At 36.4% G+C, this 23,759-nt stretch overlaps 1 protein-coding gene across 1 annotated transcript in view; it reads right to left on the bottom strand.

Annotated features, from left to right (window-relative positions):
• The window catches only part of PKHD1 (PKHD1 ciliary IPT domain containing fibrocystin/polyductin), a 189,932-nt gene that overhangs the window by 146,582 nt on the left and 19,591 nt on the right, over positions 1–23,759 (bottom strand). The window contains exons 13-23 of the mRNA XM_029283700.1: positions 21,727–21,841; positions 13,698–13,973; positions 12,491–12,580; positions 11,713–11,803; positions 10,882–11,021; positions 10,436–10,563; positions 9,567–9,751; positions 8,651–8,789; positions 4,178–4,384; positions 3,151–3,320; positions 2,349–2,533 (exon numbers count right to left, since the gene is read on the bottom strand). Of these exons, the coding sequence (XP_029139533.1) occupies positions 2,349–2,533; positions 3,151–3,320; positions 4,178–4,384; positions 8,651–8,789; positions 9,567–9,751; positions 10,436–10,563; positions 10,882–11,021; positions 11,713–11,803; positions 12,491–12,580; positions 13,698–13,973; positions 21,727–21,841 (1,726 nt within the window). The remainder of the gene's footprint in view (positions 1–2,348; positions 2,534–3,150; positions 3,321–4,177; positions 4,385–8,650; positions 8,790–9,566; positions 9,752–10,435; positions 10,564–10,881; positions 11,022–11,712; positions 11,804–12,490; positions 12,581–13,697; positions 13,974–21,726; positions 21,842–23,759) is intronic.

Genomic DNA, 23,759 nt, shown 5'->3' with positions numbered 1-23,759 from the left:
GAAAATATCACAACTATACATCCATATGCTTATTTCCCACCTACTTGGTAGTTTTCCTTATGGTTAAATACAGCAAGACTGAAGAACAACCTCACTGAAGATTAATATATCTTACAATGTGAATTTCCCCATGGCAAAAACAATTCCCGGAGTTTTGTAGGTACATTCATGAAAGGTTACTTGTTATAGGAGAGAGATTGGCCAAGCCAGGAGGAGGAATCAAATGGGGACTAAGTCTGGAACTCCTACATGGGCATAAGGCAAAGTGCAACCCCCACCCCCATCCCTGAATGTCCTGTTGAACCTTATCTAGTCTTACTCATGTGCAAAACTGCCAACCTGAAAAGATTCCTTTAAATAGAATTGAGCTATAATATAGCTATTGCTATACATGCTTTACATGTGAATCTGGTTAATCATGCTTGACACATTACATTGCTAAAAAATATCCTGATTGCTGTTCTAGGAAGGAAGGAAGGAAGGAAGGAAGGAAGGAAGGAAAGAAGGAAAGAAGGAAAGAAGGAAAGAAGGAAAGAAGGAAAGAAGGAAAGAAGGAAAGAAGGAAGGAAAGAAAAGATGTGGATATGTGCATATCTAGAGTTTTGATCCTTCACCCAGAGCCATTCAATTATTTGACGCAGTTCTTTCCCAGACTATTGAACTCTGACCTCTCTGCTTGACAGGAACATCACTTTGGTAGGCACATGAGGAAATGAAATGGCCACCTTTCTGCATCCAACAGACTTCCAGTTTTTAGGAAAAATGTGATGATATTGAAACATGGATATACTGTATCTATACTACATATAGCTATATCCTCCAATTTTTTTGAAGATCATCTTTCCCATCTGTTGTTATTTGATCTTTATTCTTTAGATGTATTTCCAACATTTTCTTCAGGAGCTCATGGTGATACTTATAACTCTTCCATCTTATCTTCACATCAATTAATCTATAATATAGTTTGAGATATGACAGACTCAGAAATATTCATGGATGAGTTGGTGTCAAACCATTTAGTCTAATGAAAGCAGTGATACACTGTCTGCTTCTTTTATACCTGCACTGTGACAACACATCAATGTTCAAAAGGAGGATAGCATATTGTGTGATGTACAGCACTGCCATTTTTTAAAAAATAATATCAGCCAGAGCTAAGGATATACATGGACTGACTACAAATCATCCAATGAGCTTCCATAACTGAAAGTGGAATTGAACTGTATTCCCTTACCTAGTCTTAATCTTAAACCTTAACCATTATACTAAATTATTACCTACTTTACATCAAGATACTATGTGCCCAAGCTCACAGCAATTAAAATATAAAATACAAAGTAAAAATCAAGTTATATTCAGTTATGTAATTCAACCAGGTTTTGTGGCTTATTATTAATATATAGTTTAGAACAGAGCTTTTCAACCTTTTCACCCATTGTACCACTTTTAGGATATGGCAACATCCGAGTACCACCAGTCGCCTAGCAAAGTGTCAAAAACTTGATGACCAAAAAAAGAAAAGAAAAAAAGTGATAAAGTACAGGTAGTCCTCGATTTACAACAGTTCGCTTAGTGACTGTTTGAAGTTACAATGGCACTGAAAAAAGTGCCCCCCAAGCCACAGCCGAGCAAGACATCTGCCTGCCCGCCCAGCCGCGCTCTTCCTCCTGTGAGAGGTTTTCATTGTTGTGAGCATTTCTGTTGAGGATTGGCAACGGGGGTGGAGGGTGTTTGGTTTTTATTCCCCCGTCTGCTGGGTGGTTGCAGCAGGTTTTGGTTACTTCACATGACCCTGGGACACTGTGACAGTCATAAATATGAATCAGTTGCCAAGCATCTGAATATAAATCACAAGACTCTGGAGATGCTGCAACATTCCAGCTGATCGGCGCTTCTTCTGGGCTCAGCAGAAGGGCTAGGATCAGTGCTGCTTTCCAGCTGATTGGTGCTTCTTCAGGGCTCAGCAGAAGCACCAGATCAGCGGCAAGCTCCAGCTGGAGACTGGCGCTGATCCTGGCGCTTCTGCTGAGCCCTGACAGCCCTGCAGCTCCAGCCATCTCTCGCTCAGGCTTGTGCAGTGCTACCACTGGTTCAGCTCATTCCCCTCCCCTGCTACTATTTTTCTAGGATGGTTGCGTACCACCTGCCAGGTACCAATGTACCACAGGTGGTACCCGTACCACTGGTTGAAAACCCCTGTGTTAGAGCTCATCGGGCAGTTCCAGACAAAGAAAATAGCAAAATTGAAAGGATTGAGAACAATGATAAATAAACCGCCAAGGAAAGCAAGAAATACTCAGGGCTAGACCGCATCTGTGAGAAGAAATTGTGTAAACAACTGGTCTTACCCTGATGAAATTGGGCAAATCACCGATCATTGAAGTCCATGTCAGTGTCCATATACTTTGATAAGAGTTTTGTGAAATCTTAGATACAAAAAAGTCACTGGTGTTTATGTACTGAGCTGTAAAATTATCACTGTAATTTTGCAGAAGGCTGCGGAGGTGACTGGCAGAGATGGACACTGGGATACCTGGAAGAAAATGGAAAAATAATAAAATAAGTAAAGATGCAGATTAAAGCCTGGTTTTAATCTCCGGGCTGAACAGTGATATCTAATATGATACAAATGACATGAGTGACCTATAGTATTTGGGGTCATTTACACAAAGAAATGATATATGTGATATGTGATGTCATCATGGGTTCCATGACCAATTCTAATTATCATGACTAATTGTAAATTTCAAGAAGTAATCATGGCCCCTTACCACATGCATTGGCAAAATGTTGATGATAAGGCTAGATTCAAAGTTTTGGTTTTGTCTGGCTTAACATGCTTAAAATAATTAAAACAATCTGGCACTGTAGATTCTATGGTTTGCTTTTGAAAATCATCAGTGAATCCCTTAGCAAGATTGTGATTCACTGTCAAATATTGGTAATAAGATTTCACAGAGTAAGAAAAAAATGAGTTTAGTGATTTTTCAGTTGGCCAATCCTACCTTAAATCATATCCACACTAGCAGATTGCCCCATTAGGACTATAGGCTATCATCATCATCATCATCATCATCATCATCATCATCATCATCATCATCATCATCATCATCATCATTATTATTATTATTATTTCTCTGCATTACTTACCTTTCCCATGGACTACTGCCTCATTTCCTTGTTTTTCCAGATACCCCATCTCCCAATAGTTAACATGAATAAATACAGACCATTCAATGACAGGGAAAAAGTTAGAGGTTTCTATATCTATTTGTGTCATCTGGTAATTATCCAGATGTTTGAAGTCCAGAGTGATTGCCCTAAGATGTGATTCAAGAATTATAATATTAAAGTATGTGAATTTTAACTTGTTTCGTTGGTGCTATATTTGTTCTATGATTAAACATTTTAATCAGCAGTGCTTTAGAACATGGGTGTTCAAGCTTTTGGCTTGCCTGGACTGCACTGACTGAAGAGGAATTGTCTTGGGCCACATATAAAATATATAGTGTTATAATATAAAACCACATAATAATGTCAAAAGTTTACAATCTTGTGAATCTGCATTATTAGCTGTCCAGAGCTTCATGCGGTCCGTGGGCCACAGTTTGGGCATACCTGCTTTAGAACAATTGCTGTTTGTCTATAATGCTTTTTTCCTTAGTTAGTTTTTTTTATTTTTGATCATAGCTATAGTATCTGGAATTTATCAAGGAACCAAGAATTCTGGGCTTTTTGTCCATGAAAAATAGCCCAAAAACTATTATACACCATTTAAGAGATAAATCTACATCTGATTTGTAGCACATATATTTTATTTTTAAGCACTCTTGACATAGTGGTGCAAATATAGACTTTCTTGAAATGGACTTCTCAACTTTAATTTAAATTTCCAGATATTTTTTCCTTTTTATATTCTTTAATTTGTCCACCATGATTATTAATTCACACCGTATTTTTATTAATATTTACATGGCATCAGATCTGACAGTTGCATTATTTTTGTCTCTTCTTATATTATCATTATTTTGCCTTTTATTAAATTACCATTATTTTGTTTAATTAAAAAAGCATACTGATGCATTTGTTAATATGTATGATTACAGAAAAGCAGCCATAGATAGATTTCATACATTCTTTGTCTGTGTCTTAATTTTCAGGATGGGTGGAAGGGTACATCTTGGCTAATCCTTTATTTTGTGGAAGAAGATGCCAAAGCTCAAGTTTACCTGGAATCACTATGTTAGACAGATGGATCTGAAAAGTTCCTCCAAGAGGTAGGCTTGCACCTTGTATCCTTTGGACTGTCAAATTGATTCCTGTCTCATTCATAGACATCAACAATTGATCAGTCCCTTCGGATCCCTTCAGAGGCATACCTCCTCTACATGAAAAAAAAATGAAATCAAGTTTTGCAATACCATTCCTGTCTCAGAATAGGGCTACTTCAAATGGAACTGTAGAATATTTATGGACCACTACCAGGCCACGAAATGCCAGCAACCAGTCTACACAAACAAGCAAAGCCCCATCCGTGGGATGCAGGCAGCACACAAAACCACACACTCTCCGGTCCACGGAAAAACCTTTCTCCATGGAACCAGTCCCTAGTGCCCAAAATATTGGGGATCTTTGCTATAGTTGCTTCTTTCTCATGTTTCCCAGCAAGTGACATTTGGAGACATGGTGCCTCTAATCCTTGACTATGCATCAAGGAATCTTCTGGAATGGCAAAGGTATTTATTACAAAACTATCCGAAGACTTTTATTAAGCACTTTGAATAAAATAAAGAAAACTGAGAAAAAATTGAATAAAGATTCTTATATAAATAATAGAATAGAATAGAATAGAATAGAATAGAATAGAATAGAATAGAATAGAATAGAATAGAATAGAATAGAATAGAATAGAGCTGAAGAGACCTTGGAGGTCTTCTAGTCCAGCCCCCTCCTCAAGAAGGCGAACCTATACCATCTCAGACAAGTGACTGTCTAGCCTCTTCTTAAAAATCTCCAGTGATGGAGCGCCCACGATTTCTGGAGGCAAGCTGTTCCACTGGTTAATTGTCCTCACTGTTAGGAAGTTTCTCCTTAATTCCAGGTTGCTTCTCTCTTTGATCAGTTTCCAACCATTGTTTCTTGTCCTGCCCTCTGGTGCTTTGGTGTATAATGTGACCCCCTCTTCTTTGTGGCAGCCTCTCAAATACTGGAATACTGCTATCATGTCACCCCTATTTCTTCTTTTCTTTAGACGAGCCAAACCCAAGTCCTGAAGCCATTTTTCATATGTTTTAGTCTTCAGGCCTTGGATCATCTTAGTTGCTCTTCTCTGAACTTTTTCCAAGGTCTCAACATCTTTTTTGTAGTATGGTGACCAAAATTGGCTGCAGTATTCCAGGTGTGGTCTTACTAGGGTTTTATAAAGTGGTACTAATACTTCACGTGATCTTGCTTCTATGCCTCTGTTTATACAACCCAGGATTCCATTAGCTTTTTTGGCTGCTGCTGCACACTGCTGGCTCACAGTCAAGTGATCGTCCACTACGACTCCAAGGTCCCTCTCACAGTTACTGTTTTTGAGCCAGGTCTCACCTAATCTGTACTTATATCTTTGATTTTTCCTGTCTACATGTAAAACTTTGCTTTTCTCCACATTAAAACTCATTTTTGTTGGATAGGGCCCATTGTTCCAGTTTGTCAAGATCTTTTTGAATCCTGAGCTTGTCTTCTGGGGTGTTAGCTATTCCTGTCAGTTTAGTGTCATCTGTAAATTTGATGAGTTCCCCTTCTATTCCCTCATCTAAGTCTTTTATGAAGATATTGAAGAGTCATGGGCCTAAGATGAAGTCTTGTGGTACCCTACTGCTTTACTTCTCTCCATGTGGAATGTAGTACCATTGAGGACTACTCGCTGAGTATGGTTTGTCAGCCAGCTACAAGTCCATCTGGTGGTGATGTTGTCTATTCCACCTTTTTCTAGCTTACCAAGCAGTGGTCTACTTTGTCAAATGCTTTACTGAAATCTAAGTATACTATGTCCACAGCGTTTTGCTGGTCTACTAATTTGGTCACTTTATCAAAGAATGAAATAAGATTAGTTTGGCATGATCTGTTTTTAACAAACCCATGCTGGCTACCAGTTATAACTTTGTTTGCTTCTAGTTGTTCGCAGATCTGTTTTTTTATTATCTTTTCCAGGATCTTCCCAGGTATTGATGTTAGACTGATTGGTCTGTAGTTTCCTGGGTCTATTTTTTTTCCCTTTCTTGAAGATGTGAACATATCAGCCCTTTTCCAATCCTCAGGTACTTCCCTGGTGCTCTAGGATTTTTGAAAGATGTGGTGCAATGGTTCTGAGATAACATCTGCCAGCTCCTTCACAACTCTGGGATGTAATCTGTCAGGCCCCGGTGATTTATATTTGTTAAGGTCGGATAGGTGTTCTCTTACCATTTTCTTGCTTATTTCAATTTTTGTTTCTAGTTTGTCTTTTGCAGTATTTTTTTGGTATGTTGTGCTATAATTTCTTTTTGTGTGAAGACTGATGCAAAGAATGAGTTAAGCAGCTCTGCTTTCTCCCTATTGCTTGTTATTTCCTTGCCATCTTCTCTCTTTAGTGGACCTACAGTTTCCTTGACTTTTTTCTTGTTATTAATATGTTCAAAGAAGCTTTTTTATTATTTAATTACACATAATTTTATTATTGACAATTCAAATTGCTTTCCATATCTAATATGCAAAAATAATTTTCAAACCTCATTCCAAAAAAGATTACAAATCTAACATAAAGTCTCATTAATACAATTCCTATGCAATTAGAAATACATCATAAGAAGAAAAATAAATTAGAAAATATTTATATTCCTACTATCACAAGAAAATACCAGTGATTAAATACAAAAGCTGAAAAAGGTATAAAAGCCAATAAGGAAATTATATATTAACAATGCTTAATTCGTCACAGGAATTAAGGGACCCATGGCTGAGCTGTGAAAATCTCAGCGACCACTAGATGGCAGTAGGAAAAGACATAAGACATCGAAATTCAAAGCTTTTACAGAAGTATGCTTCAAAGTTTAGATTTGGAGAGACAAGTATATGACAAGTGCTGATTAAAATATAATGTGGGTAGTTAAACTTCTAGGAAGACTTCTAGGAATACAAAAACCTAATTTATGGGCTGTGTTCGATTGCAGCTTTGCTATAGTCAACCATGGTGAATAAAGTCAATTTCCTTAGTATTCTGGATATACTTATAAACTAAGCCCATGGGAACACTTCACCCAGCATGCTTAATTAGTTTATGTGCCAGTATAAAGTGTAAACAAAGACACCACAAGTCTGCCACCTACAGACTAAATATCATCCAGTGATTCTGTGAAACTCTTGTGGAGATTACTAGCCTTGTTTCTCTTTTCTAAACCTACATTCATTTTCACAACTAATCCCAAGGGTCAAATAAAATTAACACATAAATCTCAGTGTTTTTCAAATGTAAAGTGTCCCTTTAAAAAATTCAATCCATATATTTTATTAATAATAGGCTAATACTGTGGTCTTGGTTACTATATAAGTATATATTTGTTTCAAATGTCTTTCTAAGATTGTTTTAGTCTAGTATTTAAATTGCATGCAAGATTTCTGCTTGAAAAAAATAAAGTTTCAAGAAGTTTGCTCTCTCTTTTTCTTTCTCCCACACACTTATGCAAGATTCAACATTTCTTCTTAATCTTGTATTATCCCTCCCCCACCTACTGCCCAATTTAATTCCATCCAACCAATAGCTAATGAAAAATCTTTGCTGTATCCTTATTTCTGTTCGACCTGTCTTGCCTGGGCTGCATCAATCTGGATGTGTTTCAACTATCTCTTGGCTGCAATCTGGGGAATATCTAGATTGTTTTTCAATCCATATGGAATGCTATTTAAAGCCTTTCCTTGGCATGCAATTCACTTAAGTGCCATTCTTTCTATCTATCTAATCACAGTACAAATATGCCCCAACAATCTCCATTTTCTGCTGTTTTTATAATATTGCCTTAATCTGATCCCAGATTATCCCCAAGGCAGCCTTAAGTCATCCTTAGCTGTTCCAATGTTAGGGTTTTCCCTGTTGTTCCAATACACCTAATATTGAGCTGCCAATGTAACCATCTATCAACACTTGCCTCCTCTTCCCAGTCCCAGCCCAATGAACAAGAGTAAATTGGTTAATGTCTTTCCATCAGCTAATATACTGTAATAGGAGGGAGGAGGAACAAGTCCAGAGTGCTTCACCAATCCCTTTCTTTAACTTGTCCTGAAGACAGAAAATAAGGATCCAATCATTTGGCATCATCCTTCCTGTGGCAGGATAAGGATCAACAAAGGGAATAGCAAAAATAACACTGGAACACCTTTCTGAAGAGGACTGACGGAGTCCTAACTGGGTTTCTTGACTTGCTCTGAAAGTCCCTGAGATAAAGATATTTATCAAATAGTTGGCCTACCTTACACACCTCTACTATTTTGGTAGTCCCAGCTGGCTTTCTCTGATTCTTCAGGAAGGAAGGAAGGAAGGAAGGAAGGAAGGAAGGAAGGAAGGAAGGAAGGAAGGAAGGAAGGAAGGAAGGAAGGTGAAGCATAAGTATGTATGAACCTTTATTCCTACCTGAGTGAGAGAAGAGGGAGGTTCTTGTGATAATTTGCTACAAAAAAAGATACATTAAATGTAGGTGGGATGCCAGCAACCAAGACAGATTCTATGAGGTTCCCATGTGGGTGAGTTGACCTGAGTTCCTTCTGAAAAACTGGAAAGAAAACAGTTTTGGCATAATATTTCTATAAAAGACAAGACTTATCACTTGACAAACTCAATAGGCATACAGTATAGATTCTTAACATAAAAGTAATTGCATTGTAATTTATATTAAAACTTCTCTCTACCGCTGAAATAAATGTCATCTAGGAATTCTAACTTGTTCTACTTGTGAAGTTAAGGAAAATGATCCGATAAATTAGAAGCCTTTACTGCCAATATGAACTAGTCCCAGTGGTGGGATTCAAATATGTGAACAACTGGTTCTCTGTGTGGATGCCATTTCCGGAAGTCCATTCTGGGCCTGGGCAACAAAAAATTAGCTACTGGTTCTGCTGAACTGGTGCGAACTGGCTGAATCCCACCACTGACTAGTCCTAGAAACAACAAAGAACAGATCCTGCAGCATCTAAGAATTTACTTATATGTGTGTGTGTAGCCCTAAGTTTAAACCTAGGTTTCCTAAGTAATGGTTGTCTCAGATTGGGATATTGATGATATCTGTATAAGATTTACAGTATGTACCAACTTTGCTTATTCCAGCTCTTTGCTCCCTTCCCATCTTTCCAGGTTGTCCTTCCCACTACATGGATCCAGAATCTATAGCTGAAATGTTTCCCAAATGTCCAATAATTATCAATAACTGTAATTCTATCAAACATTTATTTCTTGATTAAAAATATTTCTCTTGCCCTTCCAAATCCATTCATATTTTACTCTTTTATTTATCAAAAGGAAAGGAAAGGACAAAAACAAAATATCAGATTACCAAATATGTCTTGATCTGAAACAATGATCTCATCAATGAAAAACCAGCCAAGTGTCTCTGTTGCAGCAGCAGGAGCTTCTACATCAACCTGGTGCAAAAACACTGAAGAATTTTTGGGAAGATCATTAAGGAATTCAGAACTATACAGACAGTCTCTCCAAAGGTTGATGCATATGAATTTCCAGCTGAAAGAGAAATATATTTTTGTATTTATCACCTAAATTTATGTTAGATGTCTACTTAAAAGGAAATTTACAATTTTTAATGACAGAAAAGTTTCCTAGCAATATTCCTGTGAATTTCCTAAATCAGCTTTCAAACTGTGTTCTGTGGAACCATACGTTTCCATGAGAACTTGATGGGGTCCATGAGAAACTAAGGTCAAACAAACAAACAAACAAACCCAAGTTCACTCAAAGGCAAGCCAATTCTTTTTCATGAGAGCTCTGCCTCTTGATCAGAATTCTGGAATTGCTTTTGTTTCTTTTTTGAACAGATTCCATGACCTGAAAAAGTTTGAAACCCCCTGTCCTAAAGCATGACTCTGCCAAATCAAAGTCATATACTCAGTGGAATGAAGCCAGAGAGTCATGGTTAGGTCTCTATTTTTGAACATAAGGGCAGTTTTCTAGATATTGCTGAAATGTAATTCTCCACTGCTTGAGTCAGCATGGTCAAATGGGGAAGGATACTTAGAGCTGTATCCCAAAAATATCTGGAAACCAAAAGCATCAAAAGAAGTGGTTTTGATTCCTATTGGTTAAGTACTTGTCCCATTGCCTATATGTCAGAAGCATACATATTGCAGCTAATTATGTTAAAAGAAAAGGACTGTGGGAAATGTATAAAATGAATTTTTATAGATAGACCTTTCTGGACTGGATTTCAGATTCCATTGGCAGGTCACATGTTTCTTCACGATATCTAGAAAGGTATTGGAATAAGACACTGCAATGTAGAGGGTATTGCTCATGTAGCCTTTGTATGCAAAGCACAACTGTGAAGAAGGGAAAGAACAAAATTCCCCTTTAAATGATTTGTTTACAATATGGCTGCCAATAATACAAAACAACACATTTCTATACTCAGGTTTCTTTTGAACAATGTACTATCCTACAACATCTGCTCCGCATACACAAGTGCATTACACTTGCCCATCTTATGTCCCTCACCATGCTTGCAGAGATTCAGTTAGCCTTGAGGCCAAATGAGATTTCCTGTTCCTGGTATTGATTGTGCCCATCATCAAAGTCATTCTGTTATTCAATATTTAGTCCTTTCATTGCTTTAAACTTTTTGGAAAAATATTACTCACGTGTGTGTATGTAGTGACATCATAAGGAGGAATTAATTGAGATGTTTTGATAAGGCCTTTTGGCCTGAAATTGCTGAATCTTCCACAAAAGGGTTCTGTCCAACTGACAAGGACTCCACCATTGACTAGATTCTCAATATCTATTGCAGATGTGGGAAAAGTAAGGAAAAATTCCATGCAAAATAAGTCCTAGACAAACCTGAATGCAAGACTAACTTTAATAGCACAGTGCTATGAGTGGCAGTCTCAGATCTGAAAAAGAGCATTAATATAGAAATTCAGTTGTACCACGGAAATACTCGCACATAACAAATTTAGTAAAAGAGGGTTTAAGTTAGGCATATAAATTAGAATATTACCCATAATGCATGGTACACATTATGAAACCCAAGTGTAGGATTCATATCTAGATGATAAATAGGAAGCCACGTGCTAGTTTTGCAACATTCAAGACCACAAGAAAAACGGGGAGAGAAGAGACGTTGTGCAAGATGTAAGCTAAGCTAAGTAGCCACATTGCACTTAATCTACTCTAATTAGTCTTCTGTGGCTAATTTTTATAGATCTTTTTTTGTAAACTACCCTCAAACAGATAGCACATTTTATTCATTTTTAAATAAATGAAATAAACAAATAAAATACTTTTTCATTCAATAATATAATATTCTGACCAATATTTTGTTTGTGTGTGTGTGTGTGTATTCACGCACATGCATGTGGTCATACATTTAGTTTTTGGAGAAAGTTTGCAGATGTTCCTTATCTTTCTTTTACAGTAGCTATTTTTTTTTGCTGAAATAAAGTTTTTCAAACTGAAAATGACAAGCTTACTTTGCTCAAATCCTGTTTGCAAAAAAATATTAGCAGATGATGGCTCTATTTCACATTTTACTGAAAGAAGTTCCTCCAATTCATGCTGCAACTGAAAAATAAAATTATTTTGAGTTTTCTAAAAAAAGTGCAGAGTCCCAAAACCAACCAGGACCCAAATTTAAGATATGTCTAAAGCCAAACAACAAATGCTTTTCCCTACTATAAGTCTAGTTGCATTATATCAAAAATAAGAGAAATTATTCTGGTAGCAGAATAAAGCAGATTGTATATATATATGTACAAAGACATGCACACAGTTTTAAATAACATTTAAAATTTTGAAATCATTTACAAAGATCAAGAGGATTTACTAATTTAACTTGAATTATCATCCTGCCTGAGCAGGGGGTTGGACTCGATGACCTCCAAGGTCCCTTCCAACTTTATTATTATTATTATTATTATTATTATTATTATTATTATTATTATTATTATTATTATTATTATTATTATTATTATATCGACTTTTCAAGGTAAGAAACTGTGGTTCCTTACTCCTTAAATGTCATGCTTCTGGGGTACCTTAACTAACCATAAAATGTCATTTTAGATTTCACACCCGTTTGCCACTATGATCAACTTTTATGTTGGGATATTTTCCAAATTTTTCCTAACATATAACCTCTGCTTATAAAGTTCAATAGATGTTGACGCTACTGTTGTATCACCATCCCAATTCTACATATTGTAATTATTAATAATTATTTTATATCCAGGAGAATAATTGAGAATGTACTTGATCAGCAGTAACATTTGTTGACATGGGATTGCTGGTCACATTGTCCCAAGCAAGACTGAACCATCCTCTGCCAGACAATATCAGCATCTATCAAAGCAGAAAGATTAAGAGTAGCTTACAAAGTATATTTATTTCTTCTGAATAAAAATAAAAATAGTACTTTTTAACAACTTGGGAGTCTTTGTTCTCTCCTTAACTACATAATGAATGTAATATGTAGCTTAGAAGAATTTTGAATTTGATAATTCAAATTCAACTTGAGTCCCAGTTTAATCTATAGTTTCAAAGCAGTGAAATTTCTGCAAACAGTTTCATTTAGGAAGGAGGCAATTAAGAAATGGATGAAGTCATTCTGCAAAATGTTGTTTACTATTTTCTAATAATCCTAGGGAGCTGGACTAGAAGACCTCCAAGGTCCCTTCCAGCTCTATTCTATTCAAGAATTATTATAAGCTGCCAAGAATTGCCTGTAGACCAGATGGATGGTGTATAAGTTTGATAAATAAACAAACAAACAAAACAAAACCTTTACTCTGTGTGGTCAGCCAATCATAAATTAGGCTGCCTTGCATCCCTTCACAAGGATAAAAAGGGAAAAGCCTATTTCTCAATTGCTAAAAATGATCCAACATCCAGTTGATAAATTGGGTGAAGAAATGAACATGGCTCAGACTGACCAACAGTCCCATGTAGAATATATGTGCAGAATACAAGCAGGAAAAAAATGAAATCTGGTGGCACCTTTGTTATGGTAGAAACTGTAATGGCCTAGAGTTTATAAATACACTGAGATGCCAAGATAATATAAGCCTTTTTACTGCCATTTGTGAAAACCTGATATCTAAACCTGATTTAAAATTATAATTACGATAAAAAATCTGACTTTTTTAAAAAAAAAGTTTCAATAAAAAGAAAATGACAAATACACATATATACATCATATTTTATAGCAATCATCCACAAAAGCTATAACTGTATGCAACTCATAGAAACAGTGGGACTTCAATTCATTGAGTCAGTGAGGCTGCAAATTTACCTTGAGGCATAAGAAACAACTTGGAAATCAAGAAGCACAACTAGTAAATAAAATTCAAATAACATTAATTTGATAGTATTTTTTAATCAATTCAATTGACAACTGTTATAGGGAAAGCTGTGCAGAACAAATAAAAAATTCAAATTCAGATTATATTCTGGAATTTACCTGTATCTCTGGAAGCTGGATAGCATTGGCTTGTATTCTGTATCTCTCTCTGCAATAAGTACTAACCACATCTGGGTTTAGCCAGGTATGGTGCAACTGAACCCCCACGCTCATTCCATTGTTTGGGGTTATCCCATTATGCACAGCTTCCAAATAGTACATCGTATCAGCAATTAGCTCATATTTCTCTGATTTGGGCTTCCTAGGATGAAACCAATCTTCCTTCCAAAATGCTGACCAATCAGCAGTACCAGTAGAAATTGATACAACTTCTACCTGTTGACCAAAATAATGAAAGCAGTAAAATGGTCAGAGGAGGTGTGCATTTGACTACCTTTTATAGTATCAGTTCTTCATCAGAGCATTCCAAACTGAAGAGATCATACAGTCGGCTGATTCAGAATGAGGTACCATTCTTTTAGATCGGGGTGGGGAACTATGCCCTTTTATGACTTTTGGACTTCAACTCCCAGAATTCCTGAACCAACCATTTTCACTACCATCTCAAGCAGAGGTGGGGAACTATGGCCCCTTTATGACTTGTGGACTTGAACTCCCATAGTTGGCTCAGGAATTCTGGGAGTTGAAGTCCACAAGTCATAAAAGGTCCATAGTTCCCCACCTTTGCTTTAGATGGTAGTGAAAATGGGTGCAAAATGGAAAAGACTGAGAAATGAAAAGACAAAGAAAAAAAAAGATTACTGATTACAAAAAAAGGCAAATACAAATCTTCTAAACTGATCACAAAAACCTTTTTAAAAGAAAAAATGCACATAGTAGCTATTATCGAAGTTCTCTGAATTTAGATTCAGTTTGAATGACACCAAACGCATTAAGTTAGTGGTGGGCATAATCTAAAATATTTGATTCAAAAAGCAAGGGAAAATAAAATGATTTTTCCAAATGATAGATCCTAGTGTCAAACACAAATAACAGGAACATTCACTGAGTTCAAAGCACACATTTTATTATTTCTACCTCTAATACAAAAATCTAGTCAACTAATAGAAGTAAAGGTAAATTGGTGCTAGATAACAGTCAACAGAATTTGGTAGAGTGGGGTAGATTATTGTGAAAATGCAATGACTCCAAACTGAAGACACATTTAACCCCGCTTTCCAGCTCAGCTTCTTCTCCTACATCTGGTGACAGTTACAAGGTAGGCTATTGTATATAATCAGGGAGTGAACTCCACACTCAATAGCACTGATAATATTACCTAGTTGGGTAATGAAAAGTCTACAATCAACCAACCAACCTCAGAGATTATTCCACAGTTACAAAGATAATTTATTATTAGACTCTGTATCAAATGGATTACAATAGAATTGAAGCTGGCCAGTAGCTACTATTTGCTTCATATCTGAAGTAGCAATTTTTACTTTTCCTGATTGACTATCACCGATTTTGGTTTCAGAAACTCCACATTGATTGCTTTTCCTACCACCTTTCCTAAGAGGCAACAAGAAGACCTGGTGGCAAGGCTTTGGCACATTTAGAAACCAACAGGCTTCTGAAGAAGCATTCTTAAATTGAATAATTCAAATGCATGAAGAAACAAGTCACTGTTCTGTCTAGGGAAACAGGGAGTTAAGTTGCAGTGAATAAATAGTAAGAATCAAAAGGTTTAGCTCTGAACATCAAATGATTTAATTCACTCAGAAATTAAACTGCAGAAATTCTTGCTGGAGAATAATTACATGAAAGAAAACTAATTAGTATGAGAATAAGAGAGATTATTGTTTCATTGAATTAGTACAAAAGATGTAATGCTTTTGAGTCTTAAAAAAACAGCAAGATAATAGATCTGTCCTGAACCCTAAAAATAAACCTAAGGAAAATCCAAACTGCTTGATGATTTAAGTATAGCCACTAATCTGAGTCTGTAGTAGCTGTGAAAGTTATCCATTCTGTAGAAAAGTCTCTATTTCATCATCCATTGAAAAATTGGAACTGTACAATTTAGAATCAATTTTTTTAAAAAAATAATAGTTGATTAATGGAGTTAGACTCTCCTGTCAGGATAAGTGATAAGGTGGTGCAGTGGTTAGAACACAGTACTGCAGGCTAACTGTGCCTACAATCTAGAGTTCAATCCTGAAGGGGCTTTCCATCTTACTGAGGTTAGTAAAATGAGGATCCAGATGGTTGGGGGCAATATGCTGACTCTGTAAACTGCTTAGAGAGGGCTATAAAAGCACTGTGAAGCAGTATATAAGTCTAAGTGCTATTGCTATAAGAGATCATGTTTAATTTGTTAAAGTCTCAAAACCGATATCACTGGATTTCTCTTCCCTTTCCCAGTATCTTTGCCTGTTACGATGTAATGGAAACAAACTCTGCATTTAGAAAAAAACAAGGGTTCTATATTGTTCTGGAAATGAATGGGATATAAAAGATTAATATTTTTTTTAACTTTCTGCTTTAAGGATTTAATGTTAACTAATAGCTTTTTTACAATTTCAAATAAATGCTTTTGCATTATTCAAATAAATCTTTTGTTTGTATTTTCAACAAAGATGTATACAGGGACCATATGGGTTTAAGCTATAATCAAATAGGGTCATAATCCTAAAATTATTGTAATATCTGTTTCACACATTTTTTCATACTGAACAATGAGCTGCCAGGAAATAGTTCATACAAAAACAATTTCATTCCTCAAAAGACAAGAAAATGTATTCAAATTGGGACACAAATATTAAAAGGGACATTTTTCATCTTGTATTTCTTATATAACAAACGGTTTAGTAGCTAATAAAATATCCGGGATATCTGGGAAATACTAATCTTTTTTATGTGCAACTACTGTTAATGGATCAGTATGAAGTAGTTTCTCTGAATGTGGCCAAATTCTGCTACGCTGTATGTAAAATTAGACAAAATTTAACTGCCCACTGTTAATCCACCACAAATCGCAATATATTATTCTCTTTTATTGTTATTTTTGACTATTATTACTGTTTTAATGCTTTTATTTGTGGTGCTGGTCCATGACCATAATAAAGATTGATTGATTGAAGCAGTTTAGAAAATATACTAATTAAAATTGAAATATTACTTGCATGCCTAGAATTATTTTTCATAACATCATCATTCAACTTTTCTGTGACAACGTACAGAACACAAAACAGGCATGAGCCCTACTTATCATGAATAAACAATAACACCAATCTAATAAAATGCACTGGCATAAGCTTCCAGACTGAGAAAAGTTGATTCAAAAAGCAAAGGAAAATAAAATGACTTTTCCCAATTACAGATAGATCTTTTCTGTAAAAATCTTTAATTGCTCAGTATTTGACAGATACCTGCCAAATTCAAGCCTCGAGATTAGTTTAACTGTGTAAATCGGTGGTTTGTTTTTAATTGTAAGTCAGTCAATAAAATTAGCCTCTGTAGGAGAGGAATGCACAATTTAAAAAAAAGAATGGGGAAATTACAAACCAGTTAAGTTTATATCTGGATAATTTTTTGAAGAAGGATCAGTATGGATTCTGCCATACTAAGTTATATATTTACCTCTTGTGAGCTAGAGGTGATATGCTTAAAAATCCAATTTTCTTGGATTTTCAAAAACTAAATCTTCAGAAAAGACTCAGCAACCATGGAATAAGAAATTTCCCCCAACTGGTTAAAAAAACTGACAAGAAAAATAAATGGGCCGCCAAGGATATATATTGGGGTGAAAATTGTTAATCTATTCGTCAGTGACATAAAGTTGGGGCGTTCACTAGCCATATTTGCTGATAATGTCAAACAGGATGATGGCAGAAAAGTTGTTTCAATTATACAGACACAGCTTGATTCTTTTTGACTCCCCTGTAGATATTCCTATGTGATTAAAAAGAAAAAAAACAGAGAATTTTTTTTTCCCAAAAATGCATTTCCAAATGGGGGGGCGCGATATTAAAATAGCAAATTCACTTCAATATAAGCAAGTCTGCAATAATAGATACTGAAGTTGAAAGCCTAACTTTGCAAATGCAGTATATACAGTTTTGCTAACATGGTCTACATTAGTGATAAATAACAAAGTAAATAATCATTCTTGTGGATGACTAAATGAAAACATTGCACATTGTGAAAAAGGACATTTTTGAGGGCTGCAGGGCATGAGTGAGCAAACTAGCCTTCTCTATATTCCCACCTTATTTCTCCAGTCTTACTGCTATTCTGGTAACAGAATAAAACAGTTTTATTTCAATGTTCTTTGGGTTCCAGGTAACTGTGACATCAATCTTGGCTTTATTTGAAATGTATCTTTTCTTTTTGTGATTGTGTGCTGGTTTTCACATTATTGTTTATTGTAATTTGGGAAGATGATTGTTATTGATGATGAAGTTATATGCCACCCTCAGTCCCCCAAGGCTGGAGAAATTTATCAGTATGTAACATAAATGCATTAACAAGCAAACAGATTCCAGGAAACATTAAGAAAAATAAGGAAAGTGATGTAAAATAAAATTGCCAGTGTAGTAATGTTTATATACAAAAGCAAGTTATAACTATAAGTGAAATACAACAATTTTTTTTCTTTTAAACAGGGAATTATGTAGCTAAAAGACATGGGAATAAGGCAGCTGAAGTGATCATGAAAGAAAGAAAGAAAGAAAGAAAGAAAGAAAGAAAGANGGAAGGAAGGAAGGAAGGAAGGAAAGAAATTTGGGGTTTCATTTATGAAAGCTGAACAATACATAGAAAGCAATGATTTGCTAGGTCTAATATTTTTTGCAGTGCTGGTGATCATCCCAGAAGCAAAGCAGCTGGGGAAATGGAAAGGTTTCAGGCATGTATTGTGAAATATATTTTCACAATATATTGATATTGTGAAAAAGAATGCTAGAAGAATAGGGCTGAAAATTCCTTTAAGATCCCATGATATGCTATCACTACACATTTATACATACCCTAAAAGATCCTGCAAAGTACAACTGGTTACTGTATATACTTTCTTAAAGCAGGGAAAGAATACTGTACAGTCTCAATTACACATTTTGGAACTAAAACAAAATAGCATGAAAAGTTGATAGGATGTTAGCCAAACTAGCAACATATTCTGTTTTGGGTCAAAAATGGTTCTGAAAATTTGCAGCACATCTGAGTTCTGAAGATATGTATCATTTGGAATATTTCCCCTTACAACATTGAACCAGGCAGTGAGACCCCCTCTCATGATTTCATATAAGTATCTCACAGTCAAGCATTATTAGGTAGCTTCCTGATCTATTGTTCCACCCAGCCAATCAGAGCACTTAGAGCCAATCCCTCATTTGAATGGCTGCCATTATATAAGGGCACAGCTACAATGAGATCACTATCATTTGTAAGGGGGCAAGTAAGCTGAACGGGAGGGGTAACAACCAGCAAAGTCATGGCTGCTTTCCAAAGAGGCAGGAAGGCCTACTTCCGGAGGAAGAGGAGAATGGGCCAAAAGAGATACCGAAAGTTCCTGAGCAAACGAAGGAAACATAACTCTAGGCGAGGTAGGAAACGAACCAGGCACATAATGAGAACCAGACACATAATGAGATATGCAAGGAGATATGCAAGGAGCGGCTATCGAAAGAGGCGTATGCCTGTGTCCCGATACCTGGACCGAAGAATCAGGGACAATGTGCTCTCAGCCCAAAAGGCCAAGCATTCAATGACTTCCTACAGGGGCAATATCTATCATAGGAAGCCCTTGAAGGTAGGTAGACCAAGAAAGAAGAAGCATTATAACCGTACCCGTTCAGCTTTTCTGAAAGCCAGACTGAAGAAACAAAGAGCTAACAAAAAACGTGCCAAGCCTTCTGCTCTTGAGAAAAAAGCCAAGAGAAGAACCCGTTATTCTGATGAGGAAGTTTTCTATAGTATGGCCAACCCTTCCATGCCAAAACCAGCATCAGAAGAAAGACCAACAAAGAAACACACTGTCCGCTTCACAACTCCTGGTAACACAAAGACCGAGCCCCAAGAGGACCCCTCCCTTGATAATCAATCAAGCCAGCAAACAATAACACCCAAAAAACGGGGCAGGCATTCAGCCACCCCTGTTTGCAAAAGCCGTTAATCTAGAGGAACATCCCTCACTCTTCTCTGAATAACACCCTGCAGGCTTGTGGAAAGGTAAGGGAGAAGTAAGAGGAAAATAACATACCAGCCTGCCTTAAAAGATCCAAGAGACCTTATAACTGAACTTTGATGAGACCACTTTCATTCCTACCAATCCGGAATAAAAATGAATTTGCTTTATCAACAAATTAACTTGATTGATGACTGAAAAAGGCATTTGGACAATTGCAAGACGATCCGCTGGAAACAAAAGAGAATCACCTAAGTAAACCTACGCCACTTGAGAACATTTATTTCCTTAACAACAAGGACGTTGATTTAATGAAAAAGCACAAAACTAAAGACTTGCCATAATTTGGTAAAGAAAGGATTGATGTACTGAAGGTGTGTTTTCCTCTCCAAGGAACATCTTAAAAGAGTAATAAAGCTGGATCTTTTGAAATGTGTGTTGTGGAATTCCATGAAGCACGCTTGGACAAAATGGGAAAAAAATACAATGGAGAAGTGACTATTCCTTCTCCTGCGTGATGGCATAGTGGTTAGAATGCAGTATTGCAGGCTAATTCTGCTGACTGCCAGGAGTTCGATCCTGATGGGTTCAAGGTTGACTCAGCCTTCCATCCTTCCAAGGTTGGTAAAATGAGGACCCATATTGTTGGGGGCAATATGCTGACTCTGTAAACCACTTAGAAAGGGATGTAAAGCACTGTGAAGCAGTATATAAGTCTCAGTGCTATTGCTATTTACAAATCAGCAACCAGCCACTGATAAATATCTGCCTATTAAGGTTAATTAGTTCTAATGTTAATTAGATTCAGTCTCAGTCCCCAGGCACTAAAGCACTATGTGAGTTGAGACTGGCTGAAAACTCTATTTATTTGGCATATGGTTTATCATACGTGGACTAACAATATATATTAACATTTCATCTGGATTCCTTTGAATCACTTGATTCACTGGCCCAGGACTGGAATGGGAATGGAATGACAATAGTCCAGTGATGGCGAAACCTAAGGCACGGGTGCCACAGGCGGCACTTAGAGCCCTCTCTGTGGGCACACGTGCCGTCGCCCCAGTCCTAGGCCTTCAGCTGGGTTTTATAAAACTTTTTCGCTTTAGGCCTACGCTGCCATGTGCAAAAAAAAAAAAGGTTCAGTCAATTTCAACTTCTCACAGGGAAAAAAAAAGATCTTGCAAAGTTGGAATTGATTGATTGAACTTTTTAGTCCCACCCAGTCTGTCGTTATCACCATAGCCACGCCCACCCAATTGGCCACGCCCACCCAATGGGCCACACCCAGCCAATGGGCACACCCACCCGGCACCCGACGATGCATAAGTGGGTTTTGGGTTGCAGTTTGGGCACTCGGTCTCTAAAAGGTTCGCCATCACTGCACTAGTCAATTGTAGATAATTACTTGATGTGTGAATGAAAATCGCTGCAAACATTTGTGCAAACAGTTGTGATCTGCATTCAGTGTAATATAGTATTGGTAACATAATTCCAACTGATTTATATTTAGCAGAGAGAACCCAAGCCTGCCAAAAGTTCCATTCCATAAAAGGGAAACCTCATCTTAAGAAATGGCAATATACTATAAAGATAAATAAATATAGCTTGGTTGCTGTTCTCTTTAGATTCAGATCTATCAAAATATTGATTTTTCCCCTACTTTACCCATCTTGCACATAAATTATAAATCTGTCTCAGAACTCAGGTAAACTGCTCAGTTTTAATTCCAGATTTGTTTTCCTTATCTCCTGAAATTATCAATTCATTTTATGTAGTTATGTTTGGAAAGGTCCACGGTTAATTAAAAGAGAATATATATTCCTTTCATTTCAAGCAATTTTTTAGTTTTTGGTAAGGCCAAAGTTCAAATTCCCAAAAGTGGAATTTTATGGACAGTTAATCAAGGACACTCTTTTAGCATATTGGTTTTTGATAACAGTAGCTTGTCATATGTCATACCTTTTTTCTTGGATCGTCTGAGAGGCTTAGGTACAAAGAAGCTTTGCCATCCGCCTGAATCCAAAATGTATAATTATTTGTCTCTGGTGCCATAAAAAACCCTCGTAGTTGTGCACTGGATAGCAAAACAAAGATATTAAGCTACCTCATCTCAAACAAAATTCTTCTGTTGAATCTAAGAGATATGATTTGAATTAGTTCACATATAACAATCCTTATTTTAAATTAAAAGACCTTTCTTTTTAAAAGGCTCATAAAGGTGTGTTCACTATTTCAACCCAGAATATTAGAAATGTCAGGAAATGGCCCATGGTGCCAAATAAATCTTCTTTATTTATGAGCCATTGTGGCACAGTGGTTAGAATGCAGTACTGCAGGTTAATTCTGTTGACTGTTGACAGTTGGAGTCTCACCGGCTCAAAGTTGACTCAGCCTTCCATCCTTCCGAGTTCAGTAAAATGAGGACCCAGATTGCTTGGGGCAATATGGTGGCTCTGTAAACTACTTAGAGAGGGCTGTAAAGCACTGTGAAGTTGTATATAAGTTGTATATAAGTCTAAGTGCTATTGCTGTAGCATTATTGGTATTAATGTCTTGTTTGAACATATCTGCGTACCTGAGGAAATGTACAGTTAATCCATACCAAAAACAATGGATATCTCTGGAAAGAAGCTGTGACATTTACCAGAGCTTTTTGTATTCTATTCAAACATTCATTGTATAGGAACACTAGTGTGCAGTATTTTCATAACAAAATATTGATGCATTTCCTGATCTTGATCATAATCAGGTAATAGGAAAAAATAGATCACATTTTAAGGAAAGGATGGAAAGTTGACTCTGTAATTTTTACTCTGGAAAATAATCTTAATTAATTGTTAATTAATATATGCTGATTTTATCATTTATATCTATGCATTGAATATTTAATCCCAAAATTACTATTATACTAATCAGCTGGTTTTTATTTAGTGCATATACTCCTGAATAAACTGAGAATTATATGTGCCAAAATATACCCCAAAATTGGGTTTGGCTTATCTGCAGATGGGCTTATCAAAGAATATATCCAGTAATACTTTATTTGCCTTATTTATTCATGGACAAGGCAATCCTTGAATTTTTAATCAAAGTACCATGAAAAATGTGGATTGGCTTATCTGCAGGTGGCAATTTTTTTTCATGCTATTTTGGTTAAAAATGTAAGGGTCACCTTATCCATGAATTGTTTTTATATGTAAATATATGTATATAGTAGTCTACATTTGCATTTTTCTTCTTTAAAAACATCTATCTATGTGATTTCTAGGAGTCAAAAATGACTGATGGCATATAACCAATCAATAAATCTAAAACTTTTTTTGTTTTAGGCAGACAGCTTTCCAGGCCAATTAAAATGCAATTAAAAATTATTAAATAAATAAAGCAGTGGTTAAAATGGAGATTAGCTTGAAATGTTATACATACTAGGGCTGTGTAGCTTTTCAGAATCAGAGATAAATGGATGTCTGTTACTAGTTAAAGCTTCTCTACCTTCTCCCAGAATTGTACCTTTGAAAGCTCTCAGTGCAACAAAGACTTCTAAAAAGTCATTGTTCTAACATCATATAGAAAGTGCATATAAGTGTGCTTCGGTTACCTTCCTTCCTCCTACATTGTGGCAAGTAACAAGTAACCTTTTGGAATATTCCAGGAAAGTTTGACTTAAATTGGTTTAATAATAATTCACCATTCTCATGATCACCTAGAAAATCTGAGTTGTTGTGGCTTCCGGTTCTGCGCAGCTAGAGCACCAGCCGAGGGATTGAGACAATCCGATCTCTATGGCTGATTTCTCTCTGTTTGGGGACCCTAAATGGGCCCAAAGCCACCCCAGAGAGGTGGCAAGGAAGGAGGGAAGCCCCGTCAATCCTGGGGAGATGGCGGTCGATTCAGACATCTGGGAAAAGCTCTCCAAAACCGACAGAAGAAAGGCTAGCGTCATTCATGAATCTAGCCCAAGCTACATCTGGCCGAAGCCAAAAAGCACTAAA

This window comes from Protobothrops mucrosquamatus, unplaced genomic scaffold (genome assembly GCF_001527695.2).
Source record: "Protobothrops mucrosquamatus isolate PMUCROS unplaced genomic scaffold, P.Mucros_1.0 scaffold192, whole genome shotgun sequence".
NCBI lineage: Eukaryota > Metazoa > Chordata > Lepidosauria > Squamata > Viperidae > Protobothrops > Protobothrops mucrosquamatus.
This window is presented reverse-complemented; position numbering and strand designations above follow the sequence as displayed.